Here is a 17908-nt window from a genome sequence, read left to right on the forward strand (position 1 = left end):
TTTGGAAGAAGTTGATTCCAACCCTCATGGATGACTTTGAGGGGTTCAAGACTTCGGTGGAGGAAGTAAATGCAGAAGTGGTAAAATTAGCAAGAGAACTAGAATTAGATGTAGAGCCTGAAGATGTGGCTAAATTACTGCAGTCTCATGATAAAACTTTAACTGATGAGGAGCTGCTTCTTATGGATGAACAAAGAAAGTGATTTCTTGAGATGGAATCTATTCCTGATGAAGATGCTGTGAAAATTGTTGAAATGACAACAAAGAATCAGCAGATGAATGGATAAAGAAGATGTGGCACATATATACAATGGAATATTACTCTGCCATAAAAAGAAACAAAATTGAGTTATTTGTAGTGAAGTGGATGGACCCAGAGTGTGTCATGCAGAGAAAAGTACGTCAGAAAGAGAAAAACAAATACCATATGCTGACACACATATATGGAATCTAAAAAAAAAAGGTTCTGAAGAACCTAGGGGCAGGACAGGAATAAAGATGCAGACGTAGAGAATGAACTTGAGGACACAGGGAGGGGGAAGGGTAAGCTGGGACAAAGTGAGAGAGTGACATGGACATATATACACTCCCAAATGTAAAATAGATAGCTAGTGGGAAGCAGCCGCATAGCACAGGGAGATCAGCTTGGTGCTTTGTGACCACCTAGAGGGGTGGGATAGGGAGGGTGGGAGGGAGATGCAAGAGGGAGGAGATATGGGGATATATGGATACGTACAGCTGATTCACTTTGTTATACAGCAGAAACTAGCACACCATTGTAAAGCAATTATACTCCAATAAAGATGTTTAAAATTTTTTAAATATTACATAAACTTAGCTGATAAAGTAGCAGCAGGGTTTGAGAGGATTGACTCCAATTTTGAAAGAAGTTCTGCTGTGGGTAAAATGCCATCATATAGCTTTGCATGCTACAGAGAAATCGACCGTGAAAAGAACAGTCAATCAATGCTGCAAACTTCATTGTGTCTTATGTTAAGACATTGCCTCAGCCACCACCAGCCTGATCAGTCAGCAGCCATCGACACCGAGGCAAGACCCTTCACCAGCAGAAAGATTACAACTCACTGCAGGCTCAAATTGATGACTAGCATTTTTTAACAGTAAAGTATTTTTTAATTAAGGTACTTAAATTGTTTTTTTTTTAGAGATAATGTCCTTTGCATACTTAATAGATTACAATACTGTGTAAACATAACTTTTATATGCACTGGGAAACCAAAAGATTCCTGTGACTCGAGTTATCGTGATTACTTGCTTTACCATGATAGTCTGCAACCCAACCAGCAGTGTCTCGAGATCTGCCTGTATCCAGTCAGCCAGTCTCCAGATGCCAAGGCAACTCTGAGCTCTGTACTCATGCCCTTCTTCTCTCTTCATTTTCTGCTTTTTTCTTCCTTGTTCCTCATTCTTTATCCTATAAAAGCTTCCCGCCTCCTGCCTCATTTTGCAGTCCTCTGGTCCTTTGAGAATGGACACTGCTTACTTCATGAAATGTTTAAGTTTGTTTGTATTACCTAAATTGTCTTCTTTAATCATTTTTCACAGTATACAAGTTAAGAAGGGTTTTTATATTCTTAAATAGCTGAAAAAGGTTAAAAAGGGAATCATCCTTTGTGACACGTAGAAATTATATGAAATGCAACTTTTTGTGTCCATTGATAAAGTTTTATTGGAACACGGTCACACACATTATTTATTGTCTATGGCTGCTTTCACGCTACAACAGCAAAGGTGACACAAAAGTCCCAAAATATTTACTATCTTGCACTTTGCAGAAAAAGCTGCTGACCCTGTCTAAGTAAAAGTCTAGTTTTTGGAAGGTTAAAATCAAACAAACAAAAACTAGAGGTACAGTACTATAACTCTGCAGGGTTTTGTTTTTCTCTTTGCCTGAATCCAGGATGTGCTTGAGCGGTGAGAGACGTGAAATTATATTGTTAGTGTAGTTCATTGTGCCTAGCAGTTTTAATTCTCTGATGTCTTCTAAATCTGCAGTCTTTTAAAACTAACCAACCAACCAACCAACCAAAAGCCATCCTAATGATTCTGCTTGACTTAACTCATGTGGTCTCTTCTGTTCTTCCACTTCTGTCAGGGAAGTTTTCGCTCCTGACCCTTGGTTCCTAAAATCTAACATTCTAATGACTTCAAGTCCCAAGAGCACAGCTCAGGGCACAGAGTCATAAAGAAAAAGCAATAGACCAGCTGGTGGTCACCCAGGTCAATTATACCATCCTTCAGTAACTATGTGAGGAAACGAGTATCAACCTCTCCTTCATCTTGATAAGTGGACTGACATCATAATCTCTGTTTCACATGTATTTTCCTCAAAATAATCTTGAGAAGTAGAAAATATCACCTGCCTCAGACATTACTGTGCCCATTTTAGAGATGAGGATACTGAGGCCCAGGGAGATTAAGTGACTTTCCAAGAAGGTCTCACAACAAGGTTATTATCCCTTTGTGTCTGTCCAAGAAGACAGCTCTCCAGGCGCAGCCATGGCTGCCAGATTCTGCCCTGTCCAAAGGTACTGTGTTTGGGGGCAGTAAGAAGGTTTCAAGGGTTGCCGAGGACTTTCCACAGACATGGACCAAAGGAGGCAGCAGGTTGTATGGAAGCTGCAGGAGGGTGATGATAAGTCACGGGGATTTTGGAAGAAGCTACTTCCAGTCCCTGCCTGAATGTTCCTCCCACCCCTAGGGATGCCACTGCCTTCTGCCCCCACTTGCTTCCCCTCTGCTCACAGCTGCAGGCAGTTCAGGGCACTGCCACCAAATAGGGGCCCTTCCTAGTGACTGGGGATAAAGGAAATCTATTTTGTGGCTACATATATGAGAAACCAGGAGACCCAGCCACGCCAAGCTAGTCTCTGGAGAGGCAGTCAATTTAAAACAAGGGTCCAAATCTCAGAGCAAAACTAGGTCAGATTCACACATGGACACTTGTATGACAAAAGGACATAAACAGATACACACCCAACAACAGCTGAACAGAGCAATGTCTGAGTAAGCAGGACCGCAGAGACAAGAAAAGGGGGATGGGGTAGTGGGGGAGGCAAAGAACATCATGGAATCAGGTTTATTGTAGAAATTTGATTGATTGGGGTCAAGGAGGGTTGTCTCAGCTCAGCAGAAGAGGAAGTTTCGGAAACTGTTGAAGAAAATGGATTGTGGGGAGAAGAGTATGTCAAAGACCAAACTCCAACCAAACACCTCTCACACCTCCCTACACAATCTCTAAGGATCTGAGACCATAATTAGACTCATGAGGACCAGAGGGAAAATGTACTCTAACTTAGCATGGAAATGTTAAAGTTTATTCTAGTGATCAAGAAAGAACACAGGAGTACATTTACCATTGCAACAAAAAGAAGAAAATACCTAGGAATAAACCTACCTAGGGAGACAAAAGACCTGTATGCAGAAAACTATAAGACACTGATGAAAGAAAGTAAAGATGATACAAACAGAAGGAGAGATATACCATGTTCTTGGATTGGAAGGATCAACATTGTGAAAATGACTATACTACCCAAAGCAATCTACAGATTCAATGTAATCCCTATCAAATTAACAATGGCATTTTTTTTTTACAGAACTAGAACAAAAAATCTTAAAATTTGTATGGCAACACAAAAGACCCCAAAGAGTCAAAGCAGTCTTGAGGGAAAAAATACGGAGCTGGAGGAATCAGGCTCCCTGACTTCAGACTATACTACAAAGCTACAGTAATCAAGACAATATGGTACTGGCACAAAAACAGAAACATAGATCAATGGAACAGGATAGAAAGCCCAGAGATAAACCCATGAACCTATGGTCAACTAATCTATGACAAAGGAAGCAAAGATTTACAATGGAGACAAGACAGTCTCTTCAATAAGTGGTGCTGGGAAAACTAGACAGCTACATGTAAAAGAATGAAATTAGAACACTCCCTAACACCATACACAAAAATAAACTCAAAATGGATTAGAGACCTAAATGTAAGCCTGGACACTATAAAACTCTTAGAGGAAAACATAGAAAGAACACTCTTTGACATAAATCACAGCAAGATCTTTTTTGATCCACCTACTAGAGTAGTGGAAATAAAAACAAAAATAAACAAATGGGACCTAATGAAATGTAAAAGCTTTTGCAAAGCAAAGGAAACTACAAACAAGACAAAAAGAAAACCCTCAGAATGGGAGAAAATATTTGCAAATGAATCAATGGACAAAGAATTCATCACCAAAATATATAAACAGCTCATGCAGCTCAATATTAAAAAAGCAAACAACCCAATCAAAAAATTGGCAGAAGACCTAAATAGACATTTCTCCAAAGAAGACATACAGATGGCCAAGAAGCACATGAAAAGCTGCTCAACATCACTATTAGAGAAATGCAAATCAAAACTACAATGAGGTATCAGTTCACACTGGTTAGAATGGGCATCATCAGAAAATCTACAAACAACAAATGCTGGAGAGGGTGTGGAGAAAAGGGAATCCTCTTGCACTGTTGGTGGGAATGTAAATTGATACAGCCACTACGGAGAACAGTATGAAGGTTCCTTAAAAAACTAAAAATGGAACTACCATATGATCCAGCAATCCCACTACTGGGCATATACCCAGAGAAAACCATAATTCAAAAAGACACATGCACCCCAATGTTCATTGCAGCACTATTTACAATAGCCAGGTCACGGAAGCAACCTAAATGCCCATCGACAGACGAATGGATAAAGAAGATGTGGTACATATATACAATGGAATATTCCTCAGCCATAAAAAGAAACAAAATTGGATCATTTGTAGAGATGTGGATGGATCTAGAGACTGTCATACAGAGTGAATTAAGTCAGAAAGAGAAAAACAAATATCGTGTATTAATGCATATATGTGGAACCTAGAAAAATGGTACAGATGAACCGTTTTGCAGGGCAGAAATTGAGACACAGATATAGAGAACAAACCTATGGACACCAAGGGGGAAAGCAGCTGTGGGTGGTGGTGGTGGTGTGATGAATTGGGCAATTGGGATTGACATGTATACACTGATGTGTATAAAATTGATGACTAATAAGAACCTGCTGTATAAAAAAAAATAAAATTCAAAACGAAATAAGGGTTTCAAAAATTTACTGCTAATAGGAAAATGGAAAGTATCAGTGTAATAATATCCTTAACCAGCTTCCTAAGTCTTCAGATCCATCATCTTTTCAATTATAAAAATGATCATACTTCATAATGGAAAAATTTTAAAAAAAAGAACACAGTGGTAAAATAAGGGCTTGATTCGAAAGAGTTGGGAAATGTCTTTCCCTTCCTCAACCTCTTATTAGCAAATGGAACTCTATTGATCACTGAAATCTCTCTCAAAGGCCTCTTTTCCGTCCTTACTGCCTTGAACTTAAACTCCCTGTGTTTGCTTTCTCCTTCCCTCCCTTCCTCCTTTCCTTCCTTCCTTCCTTCCTTCCTTCCTTCCTTCTTCTCTCCCTCTTTCACTCTAATTTGTTCTTACTTGTGTCTCATTGCAATTCTGGGAGCTCGACTTTGCCTATAAACCTTGCCAATGGGCAAACCTAATTTTGACCTGGTGGGTCTCTAGGCCAACTTTCTCCTCACATCTTCTCTTCAAACTTCCCAGACAGTGGCAGTAGAAAGTTATCCAGCCACCAAAGCAGTCACAGGTTCTTGGCTTGTGAAGTCGCATTCAGTCATTCATGCACTCAATCAATATTTTATTGAGAGCCTACTTTGTACAGGGTGTTAGGAACACAACCTTGAATGGGTCGATCCAACTCCAGTATGGAGCTTATACTGAAGGGGGGAGACAGATAAGTAAAGAATTTCAGGCAGTGCAAGGGCCATAGCAAAGCTGGGAACGGGCTGAGGAGACACTGTGTGAAGTTTAGGGGAGCCTGTCTGGGGAAGTGACATCTGAGCTATGATATAAAAGAAGAAAGGGAGGGAGGTCATAGGGACATAGAAAGATTGGGGAGAGAGAGTTCCAAGTAGAGGAAACAGCAGGTACAAAAGCCCTCAGGCAGAAAGGAGCAAAATGACTTTTGCTGGGAACAAAAGAACACCTTCTACTGGGGACTTCCCTGAGGATACCAATTTCACTTCAGTGAAAAACTTACTGGTTCTTTCTCTGTTTATATCATGAGGCTAGAACACGAGAAATTAAATGCTTTAGGGTGTAGGACCAAGTTCCATACCCAGGGAAGGTTATGTAATCCTAGAGAGGGTTACACATATGAGTGATTTTTCATTTCATTTCATTTGTTTTTGGGAAAAAGAAAGAAAACACATGACTTCTGCCATTTCTATTATTTACAATTCATATCCCTTATTACTTGTTCCATCCTTCTTGATCAAGCTAAGCTTGGATCCCAGAGGATAAGCGACCACCAGACGGGGCGAATACGTGTCTTACTACAAAGCCACATACGTGCCCCTGTGTTCGTGAGGCTCCACCAGTCCCGTTCTGATTGGCTAATTTATAAGATCAACCAAGGGAAAATAGAATGCCATGGAATAATAGGCAAATTATAATGTTGTTGGCATTTCTTTCTGGAAGAAAAAAAGTAGAGTAGAATGGGGTAAAGAATGAGGAATCGTGATCTTTGTCTTTCTCGTATTTCCTTAGAGGAAGAGAAGAGGTGCTGACATGTGTGGAAAATCTCTGCTGAGAGGATGGGAGTCAATACGGGGTAGCGTCTTTATTAGTCAAGGTCTGAAATGATCTAGTTCTCAGCAGAGGATCTGGACACTAAAACATCTTCATTTTTCCTTCCCTTTCTACCTGTAAGGTTATGGAGCTGAGGTACGATGTGGACATTGAACACACCTCACAATTCCCCGGCGAAGCCATCAAAACCCTCTTCCTCACTCAGGCTGAGCACCAATTAAGGAAAACACTGGGCCCTGGCTTTCAGTAACTACAGACACACAGCACCCGAGGTCTGCTAACAGGGTCGGGCGCTAATAGGTCCAGGGGAAGTCAATGCTCTGTGAGTAACTAGAGGTGATGTGTTATACTTTTTATGAAAGGAGGTGGATGCAAGTCTAAAACAGGTGACGGAGGAGCTCAGCGAGCGGCAGTGTCTGGGGTGCGATCCGAGGGTTCCCATCGAGCCCGCTGCACCTTGGTAGTGCACTTGACAACTGTCCTGAGGTTCACGCTTCAGGGAGCATCAACCCACAAAACATCCATGAAGGAAGGACCCGGAGGTTGCGAGGAGTAGGAATTAGGAGAAAGGGGGAGCCCAACATGTAGAAATGCTCATCTCACAAATTCCTTCAGGAAGTGTTCAAAATATTTCACAACTTCTTGGCTTGGGTCTAACCAGTCACAAGGGCTACCAGCTGTAAACCACCAGGGCTACACTGATGCTTGCTGGTAGCATTTCAGACCTGTAAGTAAGTTTTACTCACCTTTTGGTAGGTGCAATACGCCTTACAGGGTTTAAAAGAAAAAAAATTCTTAAAATTCTTGTTCTGTGCTGTCAGAACTTCCTTAGTCCATAGATTCTACAAGGACTGTCCCCTGTACTTTATTTAACTGCGAACCTTACCTTTCTCATGCCATGTCGCACTAGAAGAACATTCTTTAATTTGAACCTCACTCAGGGAAGTGGTTTAGCAGTCAGCCAAACCCAAGTTCAAATCCTGCCTTTACAATGATTATTCTTGGGAAAATATGTAATCTTTCAAAGACTCAATTTTTAAAAATCTATTTTTTAAAAAAAGGGATACAATTCCTCTGGCACAGGGGTTTCCCAGGTAAGTGCTCGAGATGCGGCCGGCTCGTAGGAGCCTTTCCCAACGGTAGCTCTGATGTTCAGAATTTATTATAATTCCAATAAGGGCTATTTGGTAATTAGGCATTTTTATGTATGGAAAAGTGGGTTTTGGAGGTAGAATAATAGTCTAGACAAAGAGCAGAATAAGAAGTGTGAATTTGCCAGAATGCAGGTTTTTCTAAAACATTAGAAATGATCATGGCCAAAAAATCACAATGGAAATGCCAATGACAGCACATTCTTATATATTCACGAAACAGGCTATCTAATAAATTCTATTTCTGTTACCCTGATTTGAGTAACCATATATATATAAACAGTTAAATCTGACTTATTTAAGAATATTTCATAATTGAGAGTTTTCACTGAATCAGCCACATCCCCTGCACACAATTACTTTGAAAGGATAAATTTTACTTCACAAAGGAGACCAACTGGAACAACATGTTACATATCTGAAAAGCACTTTCACATACCTTATCCCACTTAATTCACAGAGCTGGCATCTACCAAAGGGGAAATAATTCTCAGAAACTCCAAGACCAGACTAGTGTTTCAGTTTAAAAAGAAAAAGTTCAAGAGATGCCCCTCCACGCCCCCTCCCCTGACTCCAGTCTCCACATCTACGTCCAGGGCCGGCTGAGGTGTTAGAGCTCATCCTTTTTGCACTTTCTTGCCTCTGTGGAGAAGGAGATACTAGGGGATAGAAGGAAAGAAGTGAACATGGGGCAGCTCACAAAATGGGAGCGGAGGAGTTCAGTGTTGGGGAAGGGTGGGTAGGCACACAGCACAGAGTGCCTGCTCGGTTTATAATACAAAAAGACAAACTAACGTGTTTCAAAACACAGTCAGATCCTGAGGCCTGCCTCAGCTACTGTTGCCCCATTTTTTGGCCACGCATCACAAAGCTTAACCAAAGATTACAGAGTAGATCTCATCCAGCAAGAGTGGAAGGTGGCCCTCCTTTGATTTGAAATAAAATTGTTAACATTTCTTCTAGAAAGAAGGAGCTTCATCCCTTGCCACATGAATGGGGAGTTGTAGCTTCTAAATTCTAAAGAAGAGCAGTGAAACAATTGTTGGGTGATGGTAGTTACTGTGTATGTAGGTGTGTGTGTGTGGGGGCGGTGGCGGTGGTGTGGACTCACTACATCCCCATATTCCGCAACAATTCAATTTGAAGGATGGAATCCTAACATTCAAGGTTAGGGTAAGGGCTGGTTTTAGAAGAGCCAAAATTCCTAGGACTTAGGGAACTTGGTGAATCTCCACCCCTGGAAAGAGCAGGTGGGCAGGGAAGTCAGCTGTAGGGCTGCTGTGAAGCAGAGGGGAGGAGTTTAGAAGGACCAGCTAACGAATGAACGCAGGGCTCTGTGCTGGCCAAGGCAAGCCTCTGGCAGTGCTAACTAGGCTTCTTTTCTGAGAGCTCCTTTCCTGGCTGAAGAGACCCAGGGATGGTAATGGGGCTCTTCAGACACAAGAATCTGGAGGAATTTACTGGCAACATTGAAAAGATTACAGTTTTCAAACAAAAGAAGTGTCAACAGTTCAGTTCTGAGATCTCCCCACGACACTGGGTTCTAGGTTTGTGTCCATGTACCTCCCGCTTCCAAAAGACAAAGGTTTCTAAGCCAGATTGGCAAGGTGGAGTAAGCAATCGAAATATAGTTCTTGAATCGTGTGGGAGCTTCTGAAACCCCAGACCACAATCTGAATCTGACTTTTCACAAAATTCCAGATGGTTTGACGAACTGGCCCAAGCTTCCCCAAGGCCCCCAGAGAGGCACTATGACAGAGCCTATGCTACAGACCCCCAGCTACACATCGGCATGTTAGCAACTTGGATTCTCCTTCACCATCCTTCAGAGGGGCTGATTGTACTTTAGCGTCCTTGATTTGCCGGTGAAGAATAACCCTGAAGGGTCTGGGAGCAGCATTTTTTCTCCTGTGATGCTAAGCTGAACCCATTTTGTCCAAAAGATGGAAAGGGGCAGGGGCTGCACATCACCTTGGTATGTGATCTGTTTTGTACCCATGAAAGAAAACTGACCTCAAACTCCCTAAGGATAATGCAAAAATAAGCCTTCTGCTGACCTCCTGTACAAAGAAAGAAGCAGCCTGGCCCTGTGGAGGGCCTCTAACTTCCAAAGACCTGGGAAAAGCACAGCAGGAAAGGCTGAGGACACCCCCTTCCAGACTGCCCTTTTGCGGGGCGCTAAGCAACCTCCGTCAAGTGGGTCCTCAGGAGGCAATCCCAGCCACGCAGCTACTTCTGTCTGTCCTTCAGAAGGACCGCAGTACTCACGGGCGGTTCGGATGGTGTCACTGGGCTGACTACGGGGGCTGAGACCGTGGGGGTTCACGGCCCTCACGGCAAACTGGTAGCTGGTGTCCGGATCGAGGCCCTTGATGACCATGGAATCCATCTGGAGCTGCTCTTGGATTAAGGTCCAACTCTTGTCAAAATCTGGCCTTTGTTGATTAAAAAACAAAACAGAATGAGAAGCAGTAGTTCAGTTACAGCAGAGGGAAGGAAAGCTTGCTGGCTATGTAAGCTAACAGCGTTTGAATTCTGCAAGCAAGACTTATCAAAATGAGTGAACATTTCCCATCTAAAAGTGATCTGGATTTGAAATGCCAGGTCATGATTTTTAAGCCCTTGCCAATAAAAGAAAGTAGATCCTTTTTAGGGCCAGTTTTAAGCACTGTTTAAAGATCACCCGCTTTTCCTTGCATGGCCTTGACTGTGGTAAAAAGATCCCCACGTAGGAATTCGGTTTGAGGGACTCTGCCTTCCAGATGTTTCGTAAACAAGCCTTCCCCTGATAGTTCCCATTCCCAGGGGTCAGGAGAGCACAGATTCCATCTATGCACAATCTGTTCACAAAATAAACAAATATAAATGTTCTAGGGTGACTAATTGCGTGAACTGCCATGGGAAAACCCCACAAGATTCTGTAGCACGGCCATTCTTACTCTTCACAAAACTACAAGTGTGCCAACTTGCCGAATGTTCACATGGACTCGGACTTGTGCCTAGTGGTGGGAGACAGTTTAAAAGCAGAGAAGGAGCTAATGGGATCAGTCACTGAGGCCATTCCCATCACCCGAGACTGAGAGCTGTTCCCCAGTGTCTCTGCCTCAGCTGAGCCACAATGCAAGCACCTGGGTTCCGGGCACTGTGGCCCAGAGACCAGCTCATCAGGCCAATGCTTGTACCCTGAGGTCTTCTATGGCAGCCCCGGGCCTCCCATTTCTCAGGTTTCAGGGGGAGCCACAGCCTCTCAGCTATACCCCAACGACGGAGGTTTCTGCCCAGGGACACCCTCATTGCACCCTTGCAGATCACAGCCCCTCGGCACTGCCCTCTGGGGTAGCTGTCAAGGGCCAATTTCTGGATTTCTCCACACTGCAAGCAACAGAGCTGGGGGAGTTGCCAGCTGGAGGAGTTCTCTACCTTCCACCTTCCTTCCTCCACCCTCCAGCTTTCTGCCCCAGCCCTTTGCCAGACCTACCCTTGCTGCAGGTGCGACAGGATCTGCCATCCCCTTCAGATCTTTATTCTCCTCTGCAACCTGGCGGCCAAAGTGGCTTCCTCCCCTACGGGGCCCCTTCCCAGCAGATGCTTCCCCCCACGGTGGATTCACAGCTGCCTGTGGTGAACTGCGGCTCCCTGCCACCAGCGCCACCTCCTGCCTGACCCCCCCCTTTCTCTGTTACCTGTGGGCCCTGCTCTGCGGCCCCCCAGCCTGGATGTGCGGCCCCCGCCTGCTCCTGCTATGCGGGCGCTGCCTTCACCTGCCAGGCCCTTCGGCCCTAGCTTGGGGCGAGCAGAGCTGCACCCAGTAGAACTAAAGTCATTCCAGGATTATCGAAAACTGAACAGCAACCGTGGGGGACCTGGGTCATCACGTACTCCTCCAGCTGGAAGGTCTTTCTCTGGCCTCAATTCCCATCTCAAGGTCCCACCTTCCACCTACAGTGGAGTCTTCCACAGCCAGCGCATTGACCTCTACCAGCAGGCCTCCCCACCGGATGCCCTGTGCTGGACGCCGAAGCCCTGGGAGCGGACGGGACCACCTTCTCGAGAAGGGCCGTCCCGAAGGGCACAGGAGCCTGGATTGCCCCCACCCCGCTGAGGGAGCGCCCTTTGTCCCCAACTCCTGGGGCTTGTATAGAGATTATAAATATATAAGGGGGAAAGGGGTGGGTGGGGAAGGGTTGTGGGGCTGGGGCCTTGCTTCCCCTCCTCCCCCCTCCCCTGGCCCCTATCCCTGGGGCCGTTTGTTAAAAAAGAATAATAAAAGGATTAAAAAAAAAAAAAAGTCCAGCTTCCATCTGGGGGACAGCATACAGGGGGTAAGAGAACAAACTCTGGATCTGGGCTGAGCTGTTCAAATCCTGCCTCTATTGCTCACTAGCTGCTATTTCACCTCTTTAAGTCTTAGTTTCTCATCCGTAAAATGGGGTGATAAAAGTACCTACTTAAGAGGGCTGTCATAAAGGAGAAATCAGTTCTGTATCCCAGCACAGTGCCTGGCAATGTAACTGAGCAGGACCCTATGGGGCCCTCCCAGAACAGGAGCCCCCCTCTTCCCAATGTCCTCAGCCTGCCTTTTGCCTGTAGAAAAACTTTAGTCAAAGAATAAATTTAATCAGAAAAATGAGAAAGTGCAGAAAGGAAAAAATAACGTCAAACAAGACAAAATAATAATAGTTTAGCCATTCAACAAAGTCAAGGACCTTTAGTGCCTCCTCAAGGGCTATAGATAATATTCTGAGCCACATCTTTTGAGCTGTTTTGCAGAAACTGAAACACCCACCACGTGGAAGAAGTTAACTGTCTGCTGCTCAGAGACACATGGTTCTGGTTGGAACCAGAAGGTTGATGATATTGACTCACGATTATCTCACCACCAACCAATCAGAGGAGTGTCCATGAGCTGATCACACACCCACAATCCCCTTCCCTTATGCCTTTAAAAACCTCTCCCTGAAAGCCTTCGGGGAGTTCGGATCTTTTAAGCACTAGCTACCTGGACTCCATGCTTGGTGCCCCGCAATGAACGCTGCACTTTCCTCCACCACAACCCGGTGTCAGGAGGTCGGCTTTCCTGCGCTCAGGCAAGCAGACCCAAGTTTGGTTCGGTACCAGCATCACACTGTACACGCTCAGCATGGATTAGCCATTATGTGAGGGATGTACCCACCTCACAGAGCTGGCAGCCAACCCCTGGCCACCTGCTCACTCTACACCCATGAGCTGCAATGCAGCAGCACTAGCGCACGTGGCTAGTCAGTACTTGAAATGCGGCTTGCCTGAGTTGGGATGTGCTGTGAGTGTAAAGTGTACGATGGATTTTTTTTAAGTGTAAAATATTAATATTTATATTGATTACATGTTGAAATGATGATATGTTGGATTCAGTGAGTTAAAAATACTTCTTATTGAAATTAATTTCACTTGTTTCTTACTACCCTTTAAATACCCCTATCAAAAAACTTAAAATTTCATAGAGGCTTGCATTTACTATTGGCCAGTGCTGTTCTAGATGGACTTCCTAGTTGGAGGGAGAAAGGAGAGCTTTCCAGGTAATAAGAACTACAAAATGAAATTTAGGAATGTTTGTGCGTGGCTGGGGGACAATGGCCTCCAGTTAGGCAAATGGCCTAACTGGAGTGGAGAGGTTTTGTTAATAACTAATAATAGCTATCATTTATCATGTTCTTCAATGCGTATCAAGCATTGTTCTAATAGTTTAACTCATTTACTTCTCACAATTACTCTATACAGTAGATACTAATATTAAACACCCCCCCATTTCTTTGAAGAGGAAATTAAGGCACAGAATGGGTAAGTAACTTGCCTGAGGTCACACAGCTGATAAATGGTGAGACCAACTTGGGTTGATGGGGGAAGATCAGATTAAGAAGATCCTTGATGCTGAATGAAAAATTGGGGTGATAGGGATTGGGAGATTCTCCATCTTTCAGTTTGCTCCCCAATCAACCTCTCCGCTCTTCTATTGTTAAACCCCTCTGCTCACAGATATTTAGAGGAAGGCAGGAAGCAAAAAATATTGATGTTTGCCCTTTACGAACAACTTAATAGGCAAGGAGGTAAAGACTCATTTTGTTAAAAGGAGATGCCTGGATGGTACACAGATTTCTCTAATATGTGCTCTTCTAGTTTTTCATTAGCAAGAATTGTTGAAAGCTAGATGGAGTCCTTAAGCCCAGCAAAAGATGCTTCCTTGGGCTCACCGTGCTGATGAGGAGTTTATGGGGCCCATATCTCACAAGAATTCATGTGTTTGGAGAAGCAGAGGTCACAAGCATGTCCACTGTAGGATGTAGGGCTCCTTTCTCTTTCTCGGTATCCTTTCCCTAAAGATGGGTTTCTCATGTAAACTAACTTTGTCATCAAAGAGAAAACCTCGTGAGTGGAAGGAAACACATTTACAAACTGAAATTAGAACAAAATCGCTTCACAGAGGAAAGCCACAGGGATGCCTAACAGTAAAGTCAGGAAAGATATGATCTGTAGATAAAACTCTCCTGTTATCCTTTGCTAAGTTTCTCTTGTGGCATTTATAGAGGAAAGGACCTGTCACTGCTCTCAGAATGTGCCACTGTCTACCCAGGGCTACCTGCAAATATCTGCAACAATTTTCATGTAAAAAATTACAGCTTCCCATCCCCCACAAAAAAAGAGATTATTTTCTATTTGCTCATTTAATGCAAGAAAGAAAGCTTTCAGCGAATAAGAGATTGACATCATTAACATTTAATTACATTATATACAGTGAGAGAGGAAAGCTCATGTAGATTGAATACCAGTCCAAAACCTTTAACATTTTGCCCCTGATTTTGTCATGGGTTTTGCATTTAAATGTTTTTAGAGTCTCTTGAGGTACAAAAGTGCAAAGGCAAGGTTGAGAGAGAGAGAATCAGGCAAAAGCATTGTCTTAGTTCAGCCTCAAACAATAACTTTATCTTTTTTCACTAAAGAAAATCATCCTAACTACAAAGTTGCCAGTCAAATCACCATAGCAACACTAGCCTCCCAATTTCCCCAACCAGGAAAAGCCTAGAGGGGAAGAAGCAGCCTAAGAAAGTGCAGCCGTCCCAGGTAAAGACGGGCAGCCACCGGTAGGGCAGGCTCTCAAAAACTTTTCCAAGTAGTGGGATAGGGTTGGGTGGTGCATCCTATATCTCAGAAGGTCAGTAGGACACCTTTGGAAGGTGGTTGGGTGGGGGAGTTCAGGTGGGACAGATACAATTCGGTCAGCAGTGACTGTTCAAAACCCAGTTAGCTGATTCAAGTAATCAAAACACCCACTGGTTCATTTTGGTGGGAGGAAGCATTACCACTGGCAGTATTAGCATCCAGCCTGGTTATCAGGAGTCTTAGAGATTGTTTGGTCCAAGTGTCTGAGGGCTCTCAGAAATTACGTGCAAGATTCTATGTGTGAACTTCATTTTCCTAAGAAAAGCGTCCTCAGCTTCTTATCAGATTCTCAAAGATAATCATGATCCCAAAACTTTTAGAGTCACTGTCTAGTCCATTCTCTCATTCTACCCACGTGGACACTGAAGGAAAATAATTTATCCAAAGTCATAATACCACAGGGTGGTATATTTTTCTGTTTTCTTCCCTTTCTTGTGGCATTTTGATCACCTCAACTATGGCCAAGTTCACCCTTAGTGGACAATCATTTTTCTTGGTACCATCAAACCCAGTAGGTGACTGCCTTGGGCTATTCAGTTGGCAAGTGATTAATGATTTCAACCATGAATCCATCACAGAAGTTATATTCTGGGAGGCTCTAAGGAACTATAAACACAATTCCATTCTCAGGGAATTTATAATCTAATTGGCAGATAATATATCTAAGGACCATTAGGAAGCCAGTGCAAAGTTGCATATTTCAAGAGCCATATCTGAACAGGTCAATGTGAACTGGCATCCTGGGGAACGTATATGAGACCAGGAAGAATTTAAGCTAGATTTCAAATATATTTGAGTTGTGATAACTGAAGAGGAATAGGGCATCTCTGGGTGGAGAAGAGATGAGTGCAGCATTAGCTCTATGTATGAATGTGGATAAATTAAGCACCAACTACATGTAAAATATAGTGTGGAATATCCAAAGAGCATAAATAATATGGGTTCCTAACATGAATGATCAATTAACCTATATAAAAGATGGGTATAATATATAAAAACATTAGCCATAAGTAAGTAGGTAAATGAATATACAGTACCTCTGCATATCACACAGTCAAAGCTTTCCTTGTCAGCCTCTACCAGTTTGTTAGATTAACCAATGATCCTCATTAGTTCCCACTAATTCAGCTGTTGGCTTATCAAGAGTCCATTGTGTTTATTTCTAAATTTATTTATGACTTTCATGTTTGTTATTGTAATTATGTTATTTAATGCCATATTATATAAACTAGTGAATATGAGTAAAAAATATAAGTGATAGCTATGTTTAATGGTTTTGAAAGACTTGGTAAAGCTGAACCACTAAAACATAATTGCCTTTGAACTAAGTGAAAGCAAGCCAACTGTAAAAGAGTGAAAAGAAGATTATAAAATTCTAGAATGAGTTTGTAGTCAGATAACTTTGCAAGTGACTTTAGATTTTTAACTTGAAAAAACTGTAAGTAGAAATTGTAGGTGATACCTTCGAGGTGTGGTTAAAATGTCCATATTACCCAAAGCAATCTACATATTCAATGCAATCCCTATTAAAATTCCAATGGCATTTTTCACAGAAATAGAAAAAATACTAGCAAACCAAATTCAACAGCACATTAAAATGATCTTACGTGATCAGGTGGAATTTATCCCTGGGATGCAACATAGTCAAATCGATAAATCTGATACACCACATTAACAAAATGAAAGAAAAAAACCAGAGGACCGTCTCAATAAATGCAGAAAAAGCATTTGACAGAATTCCACATCCCTTCACGATAAAAACTCTCAACAAATTAGGTATAGAAGGAATTTACCTCAACATAACAAAGGCCATATATGACGAGCCCACAGCTAGCACTCAACAGTGAAAAGCTGAAAAATTTTCTTCTAATATCAGGAACAAGGGTAAACAAATGTGCCCACTCTGACCACTTCTAAGAAACCTACTACTAGAAGTCCTGGCCAGGGCAATTACACAAGAAAAGGAAATAAACACCATCCAAATTGGAAAGGAGGAACTTAAATTGTCTGTGTTTGCAGATGACATGGTATCACATATAGAAAACCTTAAACACGCCACCCCAAAACTGTTAGAACTAATGAACAAATTCAATAAAGTTGCAAGATACAAAAAAAATACAAAAGTCAGTTCCATTTATATACACTAACAAACTATCTGAAAAAGAAGAACTTTAGGAAATGCAAATAGTTGCTTGGGACGTGACCTCACAAGACATTCATGACAGAATAAAAGGTCAAAATGACCTCCGTGTGCAGAAACACAAGGGCAAAGCCAACTCAAATGATAAATGTAAAATCTTATATTAGGTTTTTTAAAAAGCCGATGGCATAGAAATAAAGCAGAGAAAACCTGGTGTGGCAAAGATCTATGGGGAAGGCAGGGGGCATTGATCACAAACTCAATATGAATCCTCTGGACTACCTGCTGTGGAAAAGGCCTAGTGTCCATATCCTAGGAAAAAGTGGTTTTCTAGGTTGATCACTTGGCAGAAGTGCTCTAGACCCATCTCCACTTGAGGCAGAGTTCAAAGGGCTGGTATGGATTGGCTTGGGGTAGAGAGGATATAGTGAACATATGCCAGTGTCGTTAGATAGGAGATAGACAGTCAAATGAAGATGGGGACGATGCCTTCTGTGTTTTCCATATCGGACTAGGAGGCCCAATGGCTCCTTACAGGGAAGCCAATGGCAGTGCGTTATAAAGAAGACCCTTTGATGGTAATTAGGAATGGTTGACAACAAAGCCAACTGCACGAAAGGGCTGAGCTCTGCATCAGCAGCTGTCTTGAAGCAGAGGTTGGGTAGCCATCCATCAGAAATGTAACCAGCTACTTCCTGAACACAGTAAGAAGGTTGGA

At 42.8% G+C, this 17908-nt stretch overlaps 1 protein-coding gene and 1 pseudogene across 1 annotated transcript in view; one reads left to right on the forward strand and one right to left on the reverse strand.

Annotated features, from left to right (window-relative positions):
- The window catches only part of EGFLAM (EGF like, fibronectin type III and laminin G domains), a 171449-nt gene that overhangs the window by 76458 nt on the left and 77083 nt on the right, over positions 1 to 17908 (reverse strand). The window contains exon 7 of the mRNA XM_060007067.1: positions 10125 to 10291. Within this exon, the coding sequence (XP_059863050.1) occupies positions 10125 to 10291 (167 nt within the window). The remainder of the gene's footprint in view (positions 1 to 10124; positions 10292 to 17908) is intronic.
- On the forward strand, positions 10838 to 11958 carry LOC132421636 (protein PRRC2A-like; annotated as a pseudogene).

This window comes from Delphinus delphis, chromosome 3, assembly GCF_949987515.2.
Source record: "Delphinus delphis chromosome 3, mDelDel1.2, whole genome shotgun sequence".
Lineage (NCBI taxonomy): Eukaryota > Metazoa > Chordata > Mammalia > Artiodactyla > Delphinidae > Delphinus > Delphinus delphis.